We start from the raw sequence: 16,779 nt of genomic DNA on the forward strand, positions 1-16,779 counted from the left end.
ATACCAAAAACAAACACATGCAGTGGAATGCAGATTGTCCTTTTTGGGAGGTAAAGCTCAAACTCTCTGCAGTCTGGCACTCCAAGAGTGGCCTCCACTTAGGTTCAATAGTTTAGTCTGTTTTATGATCACTTTTTAAACCGTTTTCATTTTTAGATGATAGAACTTTATTATGTCTTTTTTGGCACCAATTTGATTTACTTAAACAAAGTATTTATTTATTTATTTTTACATTGAAACATGATGTCTGTTTTTCTCAAAAGCAATGAAACCCATCAGAACTTTACTTCCTGGGGTGTCATTTCTCAATGTCAGACATTACAGTTAATGGTTTTCAAAGCAAACCATAAGGGTTTCCCATGTCCTCCTCTCTTTCAGTTTTGCGTCGACGTTTCAGCGAGTGTGGCACCCAGTGAAGAAAAACATCAGCAGGAAACAAAACAAAACAAAGGGGAACTGTCTATCTTCCCCCCACCTCTTTGCCAATCCAAATCCTCTTTCCATCCATCCTTTCTTGGTGAGATCTGTGATGCATGGGAGGGATGAAAATGACATCCTTTATTTGTTCATGTCTGGACACGGAGGAGAGAGAATATCATGTCTGTTGTGAATTAACATGTCAAAAACTGAAAAGCAAAGCTTGGGCTGCCGGCCGATTAAACCCGTCTGTATGTAGCCACCCTGACAATGATGGCAACGAGGCAGAGGATGATGATGGAGCAAAAGTGGCATGTCCGTGAACCCATCCCTGACACAACACTTTCCTGTTACATGTGTCATTGTTAATGGCACCTTTCCCCCCCTCCCCCCTCTTACCCCCACTCCGTATCTACCACAAAAGGCTCCATGCTCCATCAGTTGCTGTCTGCTTTTTGTCCCACTGACACCACGGCGCTGCCAGCGCTGGGTCTATTCCTTTAAATGAGCCTTTGCGCATAGCCTTCACCACAACTGCATCAGCGCTGGCTGGGGTTGCTTAGCAACTGGACAGCAGAAGAGATCCCTGAAGAAAACCTCCTCCTCTATAAAACACAAGCCCGTGTTATTCTTCAGCCGCGATGTGCGAGGAGGGTTTATGTTTCAAACCCAACAGACATCCTTGATAAGGAGTTGGAAGCAGAAGAAGGGAAAAGTCGGGTGCGACTCGGAGGGAAGGGGAAGTGGGGAGGTTGCGTGCGGAGACATCGCGCGCGTGCTCGCCGTTTGCCTTAAATTGCGTGTGGGTGGCGGCGTGTCTCCTCCCGTTTGTGCGCGGTGTGGGTTTATTTTCCAGAGGACGTAACAAAAAGAAAAGAAAAAAAAGTGTCACAAACGCGTGCGAAACGCACTACGCGCGCGCACGCGCCCGGGTACACGCGGCATCCCAACGCGTCGCGTGCACGTGAGAAACACGTAGGACAATTCGGCGCAAGAAACAGCGCGGCGTCGCCGAGGAATTCACCTTAACTGCCCCCCCCCTCTCTCTCTCTCTCTCACACACACACACACACACACACACACACACACACACACACACACACACGGCAAAAGATTAGCCTATAATTTATTGTGGGCTGAGAAGTGCACAGCTCAGAAAGACGGAGGGCAGATCTGCTGCTCACTGTGCCACTTTGCACTGTTGATCCTCTGTCAATTGTTGAGCGTTTACAAGGAGGTGACGAGCGCCGCCTTCACATACCCAACACTCCCCCCAAAAAAAAACAAAACAAAAAAACAAAACAAACAAAAACAAAAACAAAAAACAATAAAAAAGAAATTAAATTAAATAAATAAATAAATATTCCCCCAAAAAACAAACCAAACAAGGCATGCATCTTTGATATGAACCCCGGCGTTGTGATACATTGTGATACTGGCGTATTAAAGGGTGGCGGAGGGGGAGGGCAGGAGGGGGGGGGGGGGGGGGGGAGGTGGCATCCATATTTCTCGCCATCTAATTTTTTTCCTCTTTCCTCCACCAGAGGAGTGATATAGCCCGCTCTGACGTCTGCATCAGATATTACCCAGTGCTTTTTCAATGTGCATTTTCCCCTCAGTGACTTTGCGCTGATCTACATCATCATCAGCAACAGCAACAGCAGCAGCAGCAGCAGCAGCAACAGCAACAGCAACGGGGGAGAGAGGAGGAGGAGGAGAAGAAGAACAAGAACGAGAAGAAGAAGCAGCGTGGCGGGGGAGAGAAGAAAAAAGGGGGAATGAAGATTGCATTTTCCTTTTTTACCCCGAGCACGCCACCGCTCCCAGTCCGGCCAACCAGCGCTCCCAGCTCCAGCAAATATCTCTCAAGCGCGTCGCGTCTGCCGGAATAGTGTCTGGCGCCGCGCGGCACCGACCGCTGGAAGTGAACCATGCCTCTCCTGCAGATTTGGACTGGGAAATTTCATCCGCCGATTTGATCGTCTGAGAGAGTCTCGCCGCTTCAGTCATTCATGCCAGTGTTTGTGTTTTTGAGGGGAGGAACACTTGTCATCACTTTTAAAAGTATTGCCTCCGCCGTTTCTCTCATTTTTTCCTTCTTTTGAGCAAGATGTCTGATCTTCTGGTGCTGGTCGAGGGGATCTGTGACCTGCACGGATTTCCATAGCCGGGGAAAAAGAGAGGAAAAAAGCGGGAGCCTGTTTGCTTTTATTTGTTTATTTATTATGTGTGTGTTTTTGTAACCCAGAACCCCTGTTTTGTTTTGTTTTTAAAAACTCTTCGAATGCGTAGATGTAGGCAAGTTCCGTTGACATTTTCGCGTGGCAATTCTCTTTTGATTGCCCCCCCCCTTTTTTTTTTTTTTTTTACTTTGAACATCTTCCGGAGGACCACTGGAGCGGTTGGATTATAGAAACTATATAAAACGGATTTTGCGTGGAGATGTTGGGTCGTCAGGAAGATCAATTATGTGGAATTTTCTCAGCTCTGGCGGCTTTGTCCTTTTTATGCTTCGCTCAAAGGTAAGGCAGGGGATAGAGAAGAGAGAAGGAAGGGAGCGGGGTGGGTAGGGGTTAAAACGCGCGCGCGCGCGCGCGCACACACACACACACACACACACACACACACACACACACACACACACACACACACACACACAGCTTTCACACCAATAGAGATGATTACCGGTCAATAAAAGGCTGAGATGTGGCAAATCGCATTAGCGCCGTACCCGGGCCTCCTTATTAAGGGGCATCGCTGCCAATGTAAGCTATAATAGACGCCGCCGTGGCGCGCGCTTGTGTAAAAACATGCGCGTAACAACGCGTCGAACCCCCCCCCCTCCCCCCCTCCCCCATACGCACATTGTACACCCACCACGAAAAAAAGTGGTGGGGGGGTTGCAGCCCGCATTTCCCCTATCAGATATGGGGGCGTCCAAGAAAAGGAGAGCCCACTACCACTTCCCCTGTCAGTGAGAGAGGGGGGTGACTGTGGGGTGGGGTTGGGGTTGGGGGCGGGGGGCATAGTAGACTCCAGCCGTGATTAAATGATCCGATCAATCAGCCGCTGATCGATTGATTACTCCGCCGTGGCAAGCGGCCAAATGTATGAGTCTAAGTCTTCAGTCAGACACCCGGCCCTGCAGTCCATCCCCATTCTCCATCCTGTGAGTGAGATTCCAGTTTGTACGATCCATAGCATTGGCAGGTTTCATTGAGCGGAAACCCAAAATCAATGGATGATCTCAGCAGGGCCATCATCATCATCATCATCATCATGCTGTTGCTCCAGCAGGGTACATCTGAAGGCACGAAACCCCGGGCACCATCATCACAGTCACAATCTTATGACCACTTGATTGTTTCATGGTCAGAGCGTGTGCAGCTATTTGCCTATTTTCTTTTGGCCTCCTCTCTTTTTATTTATTTATTCATTCATTTATTTATTTATTTATTTTTCCTCCCCCTTCCTATTCTTCCCCTGCGGTTGTAGCCTCACGGCCTCACACACTTGTGAGATTTTAGGAGCTCGCCCAGAAGTGGGCTGCACTCGTCAGGTCCTGCCGTCTGCGTCCGCTCTCGTCTCGGATGTGGGAAGCCACAAGTCCGGAGAGCTTTGACGAACGGCTGCACGACCCACGAGCTAACTGAACGGCGCTGGCTCAGCTTAGCCGAGGGGGCTGGAGCTCCTGCCAGGGGAGCAATTTTAACCCACTTGCTCCCCAGCCCTTCCCTCGATGCTCCCCCTCCCCCTGCCTCCTCCAAAACAAGGAACCTGAAGCACGAGAGCCGTCCTCCTCGACCAGCGTTACAGATGTCAGTCACAGTGGCGGCTCAGCTTTCCCCCGGCTCGTGACAGCACGGCGGGGGAAAGCTTATTTCAACGCATTCCAAATAAATGAGAGCGAACTCCCCTTGATGGGCGAGTCAAATTGTTGCTTTTTTTTTAATGCCACCGTTCCCACTGAAGGACCCACATCAATAAAATGGCTTGACAAGTGTGTCATCAGCACATCCCCTCTGCTGATTAGATGAGTGTTGTGCGTGGAGGGGGGTGGGGGGGGGGGGGTCTTGGGGGGTTGGTGCACACACGCTGCAAAGCTTCTCCATGACAACAAGCGAGCCAGGAGGCTTCTGTATCATTGGAGATGTTAGTTAAGCGTGTTATCCCACCAGACAAACTACGACAACATATTTTTTTTTTATGAAAAAGTTTCTTGCTTTGTTTTCAAATCATCAAATTGGTTATGTGATAAAACCCAAAGGCATCCTCCTCTCCATCAGTCCCTCAACCATTCAGCATCAGGGCTTCCTATTTCTATCTGGAACACGTAATATTCATTTTATGGGAGAAAAAATTGCATTGTTCGACACAATTCACAATCTTTTGTGGTGTAGTTTTGTTTTGGGTTTTTTTTCCCCTTTCCATTCCTTAAATTGTCATGTGGTTTCTTCCTACAGCTCCTCCACTGGAAGCAGCGGAATGTCTGTGGCCAAGACTACCGTGGACAAGTTGCTGAAGGGATATGACATCCGTTTAAGGCCTGATTTTGGAGGTAAGTGTGTCGTGACTAGACAGGACTTTTAGAGGACGCAAGGCTCCCGTGGCCCCCCTAACAATGGCTCAAGGTGTGAACGCACAAGTCTCCAAGTCCATGTTATTTCGATTGTTTTTTGTATTTTTTTCCACCCTGTGACAAAAACTGGATCTTGCTTCAAAAGACTTGTACCCACGTCATTGCCACGCACCTCCTCATATGTCAGAGATGACTTCTGCTCGAGAAGAAAAGCAATTGAATGAAGAAGAAAGGGAAAGTACGTTAAATTTCTGACTCTCTCCTGATGGGGCGTTTCACCGGTCCTATCAACTTCACACTGTTGGCGGCCATTTGGTTTGAGATCAGGGAAATCCCTCCCGTGTTGAATTACATCGTTTTTATTATGTGCATATCTGCATTGTGATTCAAAACAACGTTGCTCTATTAATGTCATCACATGGAGGCATTTTGATATTAGCAAGTTTAATAAAATGAACAGTGTGAGATGACTCTGAGGTTGGAGCCCAAGATTAAAAGATTTTACAATAACTATGGAGTCAGTGTGTATGACAAAGAGTTTATAGAAACATTTCCCTTGTGGTATTTCCAACAGTAGTATTCAAGGCTCAGCCTGTGATGTCATCATCTCTTTGCGCTGATCAAGAGGCATTGGGAAGCTAATATGTTTGGAGGAAACAACAATAACGTACAGACTTCTGCACCTTTAGGTCCATTTGATTAGATTGTCCAGTACTTCTGGTTTGAACAGTTTGTCATATACAGAAGTATTGGACATGACTTTCAGTCTGTTGGAAAAGGTCTTGGCTCGCCAGACAATGGGGCTTGACTTATCTCCAAAAAATCTAAATACACAATTGCAACAAGGATATGTGAGGAGCAAGGTTGACTATGATGCCCAACTGTTTTATTCTATAAAGGGTTTTATAAATTCCATTTTTCATTTTCACTGTTTAACACAACAGGGTGTTTTAATCCAAACACAGTACAGTCTATTTTAAAAGGGAGCAGAAAGCAAATTGTCCATCATGTGACCGCATCTTGCTTTATGCGGAGTGACAAACATACAGCAGGTACACCTTCCCACGAAAGCCTCCTCGGGCTTGATGCTCAGCACAAAACCAATGCTCTGATGGAGGCCAATGTGCCAAATTGTGTTATCCATAGTATAAATATGTTATAGTTGGGGTCATTTCTTTATCCTGCACTTTGGAACGGTGCCAGTCTCTACCGTACTTTAATGGATTCAGTGGAAGTAAAATGAGAGCAACCGGCATCGAAAAGCCTGTTTCACTTTATTTCTGACTATGGTGCTCGTTGGTTGTTAAGGAGTTGTCCAACCTCTTTTCAGTAAATCAACAGGCACATGTAAAAAATGTCTTTATTGTAGCAAAGGTGTTGCTGGCAGTAACTCTATCCTAATGACCTTTCCGAGCTTCAGACTCATCTTTATTACTACTACCACCCCCACCACTGACAGCAGCAGGAGTAATTATTTTTTAACTTTTACCTGCAACAGTAGACATGTCTCATTTCTATATCATAAAAATGTTTGAATTTGACCAAACCGTATCCGGACACTAATTTTTGCCCCATCGGGGGGGAAAAAAAAAGGAAATTCTGCAATTGGTTGTATTCAGTTGGTAAGCAGTGGTTTTAGAAATTTATGACAAACAAATAAATTAGCACTAATCCCGTCATATCATTAAGTGCATTACTGTCTTTCACTTACATTCACTTTGTGGTTGCAAAATTAATGAGCAATTCCGATATCCGGTTGGAGACGGTTTGTATCATTCCCTTTTCCATTTAAATATTTAACAGTTTGAGTTACTCGAAGGCAGTGACAGCATGTCTTCCCTCGGTGTCGGCAGCTCAGATATTTGCCTGCTCCAGCAGTCTGTGAATGCGAGGGAGTGGGTGGCACAAGTTTTGAAATAGCGAGTATCCCAGCCGGAGAGTAGCTCTGCGTTTTACCCTCAGGCCAGGGAGCTGCGGTCCATCATGTCTTGATATTTCCAACATCAGTCAGCCACCACTGTCCTGACACAACTGCTGACGACCTCCAGCCCTGGAGATTCAACAGAGAGGATTTTAATTTGGCTTTTATGCGAGACACCAACTGCGGCTACTGACAGCTGAGCAAACAACAACACCTGAAATGAGAACTGGCTCATTTGAATGGGGACGCGCGTCGTTTGGAGTGGCCATAAAGAGAGTTGCGATCTTGGTAATTGTCTAAAGCATAACCCAACGAACTGTGAGATGTAGCGGAATTCAAGAAGAACTACACATATATCTTAGTAGAACTTCTCATGCAAATTTGTATGGCATATGATTTTGCACTTCTATATGTTGGACTGTTTTTAAATTCAAACTATTCAATTTCTATTTAAAGACATTTTATGACAATAGTTCTGTGATATTATTCTGTAAGACAGCCTTGTTAGTTTGTAAATGCTGTTGATTTCTCTTGTATTCTTTTCACTTTTGCCCCGGGGCGTTTAGCTTAGTTTCCTTTCTCAGTCTTAGTCGCCCTTTCTTTGCTTGCTTACTTGAAGGTTTGCTATAACATAAGCAATTTCCCATGGGAAATAATGTTATAATCGAGTAATTAGTATTCTGATTCTGTTTCATATAATTTTATTTTGCTTTTTCTGTTAGATTTGTTTGTCTTTCTTTTTGGTCTTTACCTTGATTATAGATTATGATCGCAATTTAAACAAATTTCTATTTACCCGCACTACAGACTACAGTGCTGGTAACCAGAATGCAGATTAAGAAAGCACAATGTTTCCTGAGCATTTCAGACCAAGTTGCCAACAAGGGGGAAAATGGCGATGTAGAAACGGCATATGACGTTTCAATTCCACCATCAATTTCACATTTGCTGCCAGTAAACCACCAAAATTTGTCATAAGAAAATCTAGTGCCAGGTGCCGGTGAGACAGTGAATCACTGACCACCCTGCCAGGGTGAAAAATGTCCCCAGATTCAAGCAACTCATACTAGTCCACCCATGTGGCAACATTCACACCTGATTGAGTGTCTTTTTACATGTCTGGCAAATGATGATTACACTATTTCAGCAATTAATCAGTGATTACATTTAGTTGCGAATGTAACCATATCTCCTATAGTTCAGATGGCATTCCCCTGCGTTTCAACTTCTTTGTCTATTTTTCCTTATATGGCTTTTTATTGGCCAACAACTCACGCTTTCAAGTTATATTACCACCTGTTTTTTTCTATCTATTTGACACTGACCCAAAGCCAATTTATGCTTTTGCATATGAAGCAGATTATAGAAAACACAGGAGGTTTCATAGCATCTAGAAAGTCTGCAAATATAATAGGACGTATGGATGCATTCATATTTGCTCCCCTTACATGTGAGACTGGCATTAGTGTATCTTTATCAGCCATCGGTGAAAATTTCCAAGAACTCCAAGACGTTCAGGCTGGCAGACACGTGCAAGCATATCCGCAATTAATTAGAACTCTTGTGTTATTTTGGACTGAAGTGTGGATCCTGGTCTTCTACGCAATTAGTGACTAATGAGTGATTGAACTGGGAAAAAAGTTTTTCTCATATTATAAGAGACATTGAATTTTAAGATATAACGAAGCGTGTGTATAGCTTAGGAAGCCACTTTAGCGAGCTTCATCCGAAAAATTCATCTTCTAGTTATAAAAACGGCCACTGAAATTTAGGTCCACTCATGTTGTTCTAGCTTCTCCAGGTGTGCATGTGTAACAAAGCTGCAGATGTTTTAAAATACTGGTATTTGCCTGAAAATAATTTATGTTCCAGAGACTAACCGCATGCAAATAAAAACCCTTGCACCAGGCCTGTAGCCAGGCGGAGATAAAAATCTGCCTCCAACAGCTCGCCAGCCCTAGCACTACCAGTAAACTATTGGTTATCTGATGCCTTCTCCTCAACCCTGCTGTACTATCCACTGTTCAAAGATGCAAAGTATAAACGGAGCTCTTCCCTGGAAGCTTATGTAGAAGTAATGCCCCTCCAGCCCTGTTTATCTTGATCCAGATGATGAGATAGTCCTGTCCCGTTCAGCCTCCACCTATGGCGTCGAACTAGGTTTCTTAGAGGACGCTACGGGAAACGCAGACTGCTAAGTGTTTCCACAGGCCTTTGCGATACGTCCTGACTGGAAACATGTCATGAGTCAGTTCTGCCGGTCCATTTCAATCCCTGAGATAGAGCATAGGTTCTCACAGGGACCACATACATCTGCTGCATTGCATTGCGTTATTTTCTTGGCCGACAATTTGTTTGAGATTATTTTCATATTTCACACACTGTCAGCCACCCAAAAAAGTATAAAGACTTCAAGAAAAGATTTGGATGAATATTTTTAATAGTCAATCAAACATAATGGATTGAAAGAAATTGTGTTTGGTCTCTACAATTTCAAGAGGTGGAAAAATCACATTTTTGTGAAATTAATTTTTCGCATTTTTCTTTTCTTGGAATTTTTTGTACATTTATTTGTATCATTTTTTTTTTTTTTTTACTTTTAGTAGGAGTCTGTATTTATGGTTCATTCACACAAAGTTGTGCATCACAGCAGATAAGACACAGAACATATACTGTACTTGTCTACATGTGTTGACATCATTAGGGTTTCTAAATCAATACCATTATAGAAATTAATCTGCTTGAGAACCATTAAATCAGTGAAATCACCTTGTCTCCGGCCTTTCAAAGATGGGTTCATAAGGGGAAGAATAAATTGCTTTAAGTCTGGTCCTAAATTTAAGTAGATAATTCTTGGATGTACGACTTGCCTGACATTTTCTTCTTCATTGACTAAAGTGTGATCGGAGTTGACGAACTGAGGATGCTGTCATGATTAACGTCGATTAACGAAATATTTTGATGATGGAGCTCTAACGCAGGGAAAAGTCTGAATATAATGTAAGGCGCCTCGCTCACGTCAACCCCTTGTAGATGTTTCTCATCTTTTCCTGGAATTGAGGTTGTTCTCGGACTAGATTGATGGTCCTCATCACTGCAAGGTGTCTGCAGTCCATGACCTTGTTCGAAAGCACCCTGACAGTCAATGAAACAACACTGACTCGTGACCTTTATTGTGGATTCATGAGACAAAATGACATTTGCGCTAGGGGTGCAGCATACATTTCACACTACTGCTTAGCCAAGAAGAGGATGGTTTACTGAAATAGTGGTGGACTATTCCTGAACTCGCTGCTTTTTCAACCAACATTCCATGACCATTACTGGCATAATAAGGCCAGTTAAATAAGAAAGAAAGAAAAGGCTACACAGGCCAATCAGATTTTTTTCAGTCAGCAGGGCTGGACTGAAAATCAAATACTGTCCAAAGGCACCTGAAAGTAGAGCACATCACCACTAAACCCTAATATCCCAGATGCTGATTGGTCTGGCTGTATTGTCCGTGAAGGTTCTCAGTCATTCAGGGCACCGCAGTACTTGGAGATTTAGTTGAGGCAACTGGACTGATTTTGCTGTCTTGAAGACATTTCATCCGAAAGCCTCCTTCAGTTCTGAACTGAATACTGATACTGAATTGAAGAGGACTTTTTTTTTTTTCACTAAATCTAACTGTCCTTTAAGATTGCAGGAAGGACTCCGGCTGCTGTCAGTTGTGATTTACTTTGTATAATCATATTGAATTGTATGTTGTATGTGTTTAGACATTCAAATGAGAACAATTCAGGACAATTGTGAATGGTATGTGTGTAAATCTTTAATGTAGCTTTATATGCCTTAACATTACTTCACAATCACCTTTCAACCCCTTTTTCACTCTTACCTCAGAAGAAAAAGTGCCAATGGCCCAGATCTCCCTCCTTACCCCAAACATGCCAACTCCCGAGCTTCTGAGTGTGGTAAATGCTGGCAGATAGTGTGTGATAGAAAGGTGGTGTCTATTGGCTCATTTACTACATATAGTATATACTGTATATTTTTCAAGGAAAATATAGGTTTCAATTGTGCACCTTTCCAAAACTAAAAAAAAGTCTAAATTATTCTCTTCAACTAATGTTTATACCACTTCAAACTTAATTACAATTGGCTTGTGGCAATCAAACCTCAGAAACTAACATCAGAAAAAAACAGTCTGGCCTGAAGAGTGTGCCCATGTTTCAGTAAATATTAGCTGAAGAGGTTGAATGCATTCGGTAGGAAAAGTTTGATACTTTAGGTAAGGGGGAATCAGAAAGAAAGACTCCTTTACTTTTTCTATTCCTTAGATGGCACATTTACCTACACTGTGTTTCTAGACAGCTCATATTTGTAGTAGATGTTTGCAAACTCGACTTTTTCACTCTATTCCACTCCCTCGCAGCCGTAGTTGATGATGTCAGCATTCACGTTGCCGCTTTCTCTTCCCCACACAGAACATGGTAAAATAATTGTGATTATCAGCACAAATACTGTTCTCTGATGCTTCCCTAAGCTACTGCGCTTCCTTACTTTGTCCTTGTCTGGTGTAATAAACTGTGATACTGGCCCAGTCTGTATTAAATAGTGTTCTGTCACTTATGCAGAGGCGAGGGAAAATGAATTTTGCCGAGCATATTGAGGATATGCATAAATAGGATGACAAAGAAAGTGGAGTGGCTGTAAATGTCTAACAGAAGGTGCTGTGCTGGGATAATTTATGAAGTGGTGTCAATTGGTGCAGAGAGCCCTGCAGGTTTTTAGAAATCCACGTGACAGCGCAAAAAAATGGCATTGGAGAGTTTGTTCTGTGATTACGGTGGGTAATAAATAGCCTCAGAGAGGCAAAGTGTTTTACATGAGAGATGTTTTTGTGAACGTTCGCCGACCTTTTTGGCTGAAAAGACAAAGTGCAAGTGTTTGAGGACAAGGCAGCAGCATAGATCAGCGACTGTTGAGCTCTTTGTTGTAGACCAGCCAAAATCTCAAGGCACACTGCGGTCCGGATTGTTTCGAATCACTTTGTGAAATTTGCACACAATGTACAGTAGAGGCAACTAGAAAAACTTCCATTTCACTTTCAATAGGTTGTCTGAATATTATGTTCATCACAGAGTCCAATGTCTGCTTTTAAAGTATCAACCACTTCTACCCTAATCTAAATTTCCAGCTGTTCTACACTGCATTTGATTTGTCAAAATAGCAACCATTAAAATACAAGCATTGTCGAGTAGCCCATTTTTTGTGCCGCCATTTTGCATGTTCAGCTGCGAATGGAAGAAAATAAATCTTAGAATTAAGGTCCATTTAGGAGCAGCCAAAAAGCTGAAAAGAAGCAGCTGGAATCTTTTTGACCTAAACAGAAGGAAACTTTACATGTAGTTTAGATTAATGAGAATGAAAAAAAATATTGCAGTTAACAGTAGCTTGAGTCATGAATTCCAGTGTCAAACTACATTCTGCGCTATTGAAGATACTTGGTGCAAAATGGCCACAGTCTTGCTTAGTTACTTACATTTTCAGTGCTTTTATGAAACTTGTAATATACATCTGTCTTTTCTCCTCCACTTTATGCGAATAAATCCCTTTGAAATGTTAGACACTATGACTATTTTCAGACAGAATGGGCCAAAAAAAGGCCTTTGTGATCTTTAAATGTGTATTAGTGGGGGAGGGGTGAGGGATGCTGACTTACACCATGGCAAAGTGAAAACCTGATATCATTAGCATTGGCATCATGTCAGCAATATTTATATGAATCTCTGTAAGCCCCACTGCTGCACACATTGTTAATTACCACTTATTTGCTACTTAGCAGCTAGATGTTACTTGGGCACTGCGAATCAGATTCACACTTTCTCTGAGTACTGTATGTACTGGCTCTCTCGGCTCATGTGCAAATGTATGCCCAGTCTCGCCTCCATAGCGGCTCACAGTGCCAGCATTATCCAGGCTGCATTTTAAGGGCTCTGTCTGCCTGGAACGAGCTGTCATCAAATGTGTCTCGTGTAGGAATCCGACTCAACCTTTAATGCTTTAAACTGAAGGCACATTAGCGTACATTCTGCAGTTTAACGATAACCGGCATAAAAAAGGCATCGATAGGTGCCAGCGTTGTAGGGATGCGGGGATCAAACTCTATCGCTATGGCAGCTTGTGGTCATAAACCTAAGCACCTGCATCCCTCTTCATTTCACCAGTCTGATGCAGCTCGCTGCCAGTTTAGCCTGCAGCCGTGTCATCAAGAGTATGGTCACCTGCCCCAGTCTGCCAGACGCAGGCATGGGTTTTACCGATCTTATTTCCCATTGACCCAAATGGGTCCCAGCTGCAGCTTGATGTTGTTTGTAATGGAAAAGCAGTAAATGTAGCTGTGAAACTGCAGATCAGCTGCAGTGGGGCAGGTGAGCAGAATAGAAACTTAATTGACCGAATATGAAAGGGAGAGTCCAGACACGGGAGTGGAAGCAAGAGGCTGCAGCACTCGGGAGTCCACTACCGTGTGCGTAATGGAAGCAGAACAGATACAGCATGAGGCTTCCCTTTGTGTCTGGGATGCATGTGACTAAACGCCTCAAACCTGCATGCAGCTATTTTCAGACTTCCACTTCCCACACTATGGATTTGCACGGACGTGGCCGCTGATGGATGCTTCGCAGGGCCTCTCTTTTGCAACCTGCTTTCAGGCAACATGCTGCTCTTAGGTGATTTATGGCAGCTGTTCTCCCCAGACCGGTGGACACTTTTGCAATACTGAGGACAATATCTTAGTCTTCAGGCTGCCACATGTCAAATGGTGGCCTGTTTTGCATGGTAGTCGATAGCTTGGCCCGCCGTAACTCTGTCTCCGAGTAATGCCAATTCAGCGCAAAACGGGGGAGCATGTTGTCAGAAGCCCAGAATGGATGTTGGGGCATGTACAAGTGATATCTATCCTGATGAAGAGAGAGCGGCCGGTGATTTATTTCAGAGGAAACACAGGGAAAACGCTCCAGCCAGGCACTTTTCCCCTTTCCCTCCACTTAGATTTTCTATTTGAATTAAATGAGGTGTGCATGTAGGCAGGCAGGGAGGGAGAGAGAGAGGGAGGAGGGAGGAGGGAGGAGTGCTGAGAGATAGCATGCAGGAGAAGAGACATACTTCATCTTCCCATTCAAAGTGTTGTTTTCAGCAACTTTGAAATGAAGGAGAAAAATGCTGATAGAATTGCAGCACAATGTATTGCAGTGGTCTGCAAAGCGCAAAAAAAAAAAAAGAAAGAAGGAAAAAAGGAAAAAGCCTGGGTCAGGTCTGGTGAGGCATCCTGCATCCTGCATGCAGGGCATTTTTATTTCCCCTTCCCACATCTCCTTGTTTGGACCACAGTGGCTTACTTGTTTTTCTTTCTTTTCTTTTTTTTCCCCAACCTGCTGAGATTGATGATAGTCGTACCCTTGACGCAGCCACCCCTGACTTACGAAGGGCACACTGCATCTCTCCGGTTGTTCCACGCAGATAAACAATGAGAGAAATGATGTTTGTTGCAGCATCTGCAGGCAGGTGTCGTCAATTCCGCTCCCTGGAAATACTGTTCAAGATTGATCCCCCAAATAACATACATACATAAAGTTTCCATGCAATATAAGAGAAGTGAGCCATGGTACTGGTGGTGCACCTAAAAACCCGGCACACAAGACCAACTTAAAGGTCAAACATCCTAATAACAATTGATTTTCACCTCCACCTCATTGTTTCAGAAAATCTATCCAGCTTGCTCTTGAAGTCAGAAAGGATGGTGGATCGTGGTGATAGATATGTGTTCATCCAGCAGAACATATTGGAATTTTGGGTGGATGAGTCCCTGATTTAAGAACAATCTAATTCAGGAGTTCCACAATAAATGCCGAACCTTGTTCTTGAAACTAAAATAATACTAATAATGCACAGGAGCAACTTGTAAAATGCTGTGATAAATCCCGCACAGCATTCTATGTTTGTATGCACAGATTAATTATTTTATGATCATTACCGACATTGATGTATAGTGCATGGCTACTGAATTGCAGATCCATCTTGGAAAAAGCCTCTATGTAGATCATTTTCAACTTGACAGAATATGACTTGACCAACGGGAAGAAGGACAGTCTGGTTGTGGTAGTAATTGAAAGCATTTCCTCATTATGTAGAAGCAGACAAGGGCGTTAAAGGGTTTTATCTACTCCTGACTGACTGTCTATTCAGCATCCAATCAGCTAGCCTCGGGGCTGCAATGCCTTTCACAACAGTGGGATGTACACTCAGCACCTGTGTCCACTGGTAATGCAGATACCTCACTGGCTTGTGCTGGATATTGCACACACCTCCAACGACTTTCCAAGGTTTACTTTGTTCTTTATTGTTGGGAGCCTCAACTTTCCTTTTCCACGAAGGACAAGTGATTTTTTTTTTTTTACAAGCACCAAAACCATTTAAAGGTAAGGTGTTAATTATGTCTTTGGGCTCTAATGTTGACGTGGTTTATGATCTATTCCCCTTAACGGCCGCAGCACTACCTGGCTTATGCATAGTAATGCACAACAAGGCTGAAGCAAAATATATGTATATGTTCACATTGAGCTTTGCTATCACAAGAACTCATTTAGCCAGCTGTTTGTCCGCACTGTTTTTCAACTGTGTGTTCTCAGAAGAAGATCCATTGGCATTGAGTGAGCACACTGTGGCTGAGTCACCAGGTGCAATCAAAGATGCAGACCTTCGGGAATAATGTTGCTTCAAGTTTTTTGCAACGCTGCAGTTGGTCCATAATCAGACTGCCTATGATCCTCGCAGCATCACAGTGTGTTGCTTTACTGAAAAGGTGGTTACTCACCAGTGGGTGCATTCAGACTGGTGGCTCTTCTGGAGTTTAATGGACAGTATGAATTCAATCCAATGGATTCCCAAATGGCCATCATGTCACATGCCGGTGTGTTTTCATGTCCCTGTGGCTTTACGGTTAGACTGCATGTCTTCTTAACATCAGTTGGTACTTCATGGAAAGATATTTGGGTATAACATAAGATGACCAGAACGGGCTCTCTGACTCTTTTCAGAAACATTTAAGATCAACATTAGGCAGTGCTACATATTTCACCAGTACGGCCAAGTTTTTAAAAGTTGACTTGACTTTCTTGATGAACTACTTTGCAACTTTGCATAAAGCAGAAGTCTATTTGCAATCCTACAACAACAGTTTGCCACATCCATCTTGCAGCCATGCAGCCAGCTCCCCTGTTTTGTTTGAGAAATGAATTACATTTCAACACAACTTTACACTTATTGTTAAATTTGGTGTGCCTGCTCCATGACACCATGTTTTTAGCCAAATCTCCGGCTCATAGATAAAGGCACCCAAGATCAGCCTGGGGCACCAAAGCAGCCTATATTTACATATGAGCTGCTTTTTTAGAATGGTGCTGAATATCCAGAGTGATTTGGTCAGAAAGTAAAACACCTCCAGACCCTGAATCCACAAGGTGGTGTGAGAAATAACTGCATAAAATCTCATTTTTGAATCAACACCAACAACTCCCCTCTTACCAGACCATCTCCTCTCATTGCTTCCATATGGCGTCTGTTGGTCTCCATTAAAACCATTTGAAACTGACCACCTCCTGTAATGCCCATAAGATCACATGACTCTGCAGCTGAAACACAGACGCACAGATCAAACTTCTGATGTGTGAAGGTGTTTTTCACTCAGCACGCTGTCTCGGTTTCTCTCCATCTTCCTCAGACGGGCCTTTGAAGCGCCTCGATACACATCGGCTCTCTTCCTTTTGATTCCACCTCTTCCTTTGGTCTGCGAGTCTATTTTGTTTCCCTGACTTTA

The 16,779-nt window shown here is 43.5% G+C and overlaps 1 protein-coding gene across 2 annotated transcripts in view; it reads left to right on the forward strand.

Moving 5' to 3' along the window:
- Positions 1–1,974: 1,974 nt before the first annotated feature.
- Positions 1,975–16,779, forward strand: part of gabrb4 (gamma-aminobutyric acid type A receptor subunit beta4) — a 47,443-nt gene continuing 32,638 nt past the window's right edge. For both annotated transcript variants that reach the window (XM_076020246.1, XM_076020247.1), the window contains exons 1-2: positions 1,975–2,939; positions 4,881–4,975. In XM_076020246.1, coding sequence (XP_075876361.1) covers positions 2,860–2,939; positions 4,881–4,975 — 175 coding nt within the window. In that variant the 5' untranslated portion in view covers positions 1,975–2,859. The remainder of the gene's footprint in view (positions 2,940–4,880; positions 4,976–16,779) is intronic.

Source organism: Nelusetta ayraudi, unplaced genomic scaffold, assembly GCF_046127955.1.
Source record: "Nelusetta ayraudi isolate G7.1 ecotype Tasmania unplaced genomic scaffold, CSIRO-AGI_Nayr_v1 ptg000011l, whole genome shotgun sequence".
In the NCBI taxonomy this organism is placed as follows: domain Eukaryota; kingdom Metazoa; phylum Chordata; class Actinopteri; order Tetraodontiformes; family Monacanthidae; genus Nelusetta; species Nelusetta ayraudi.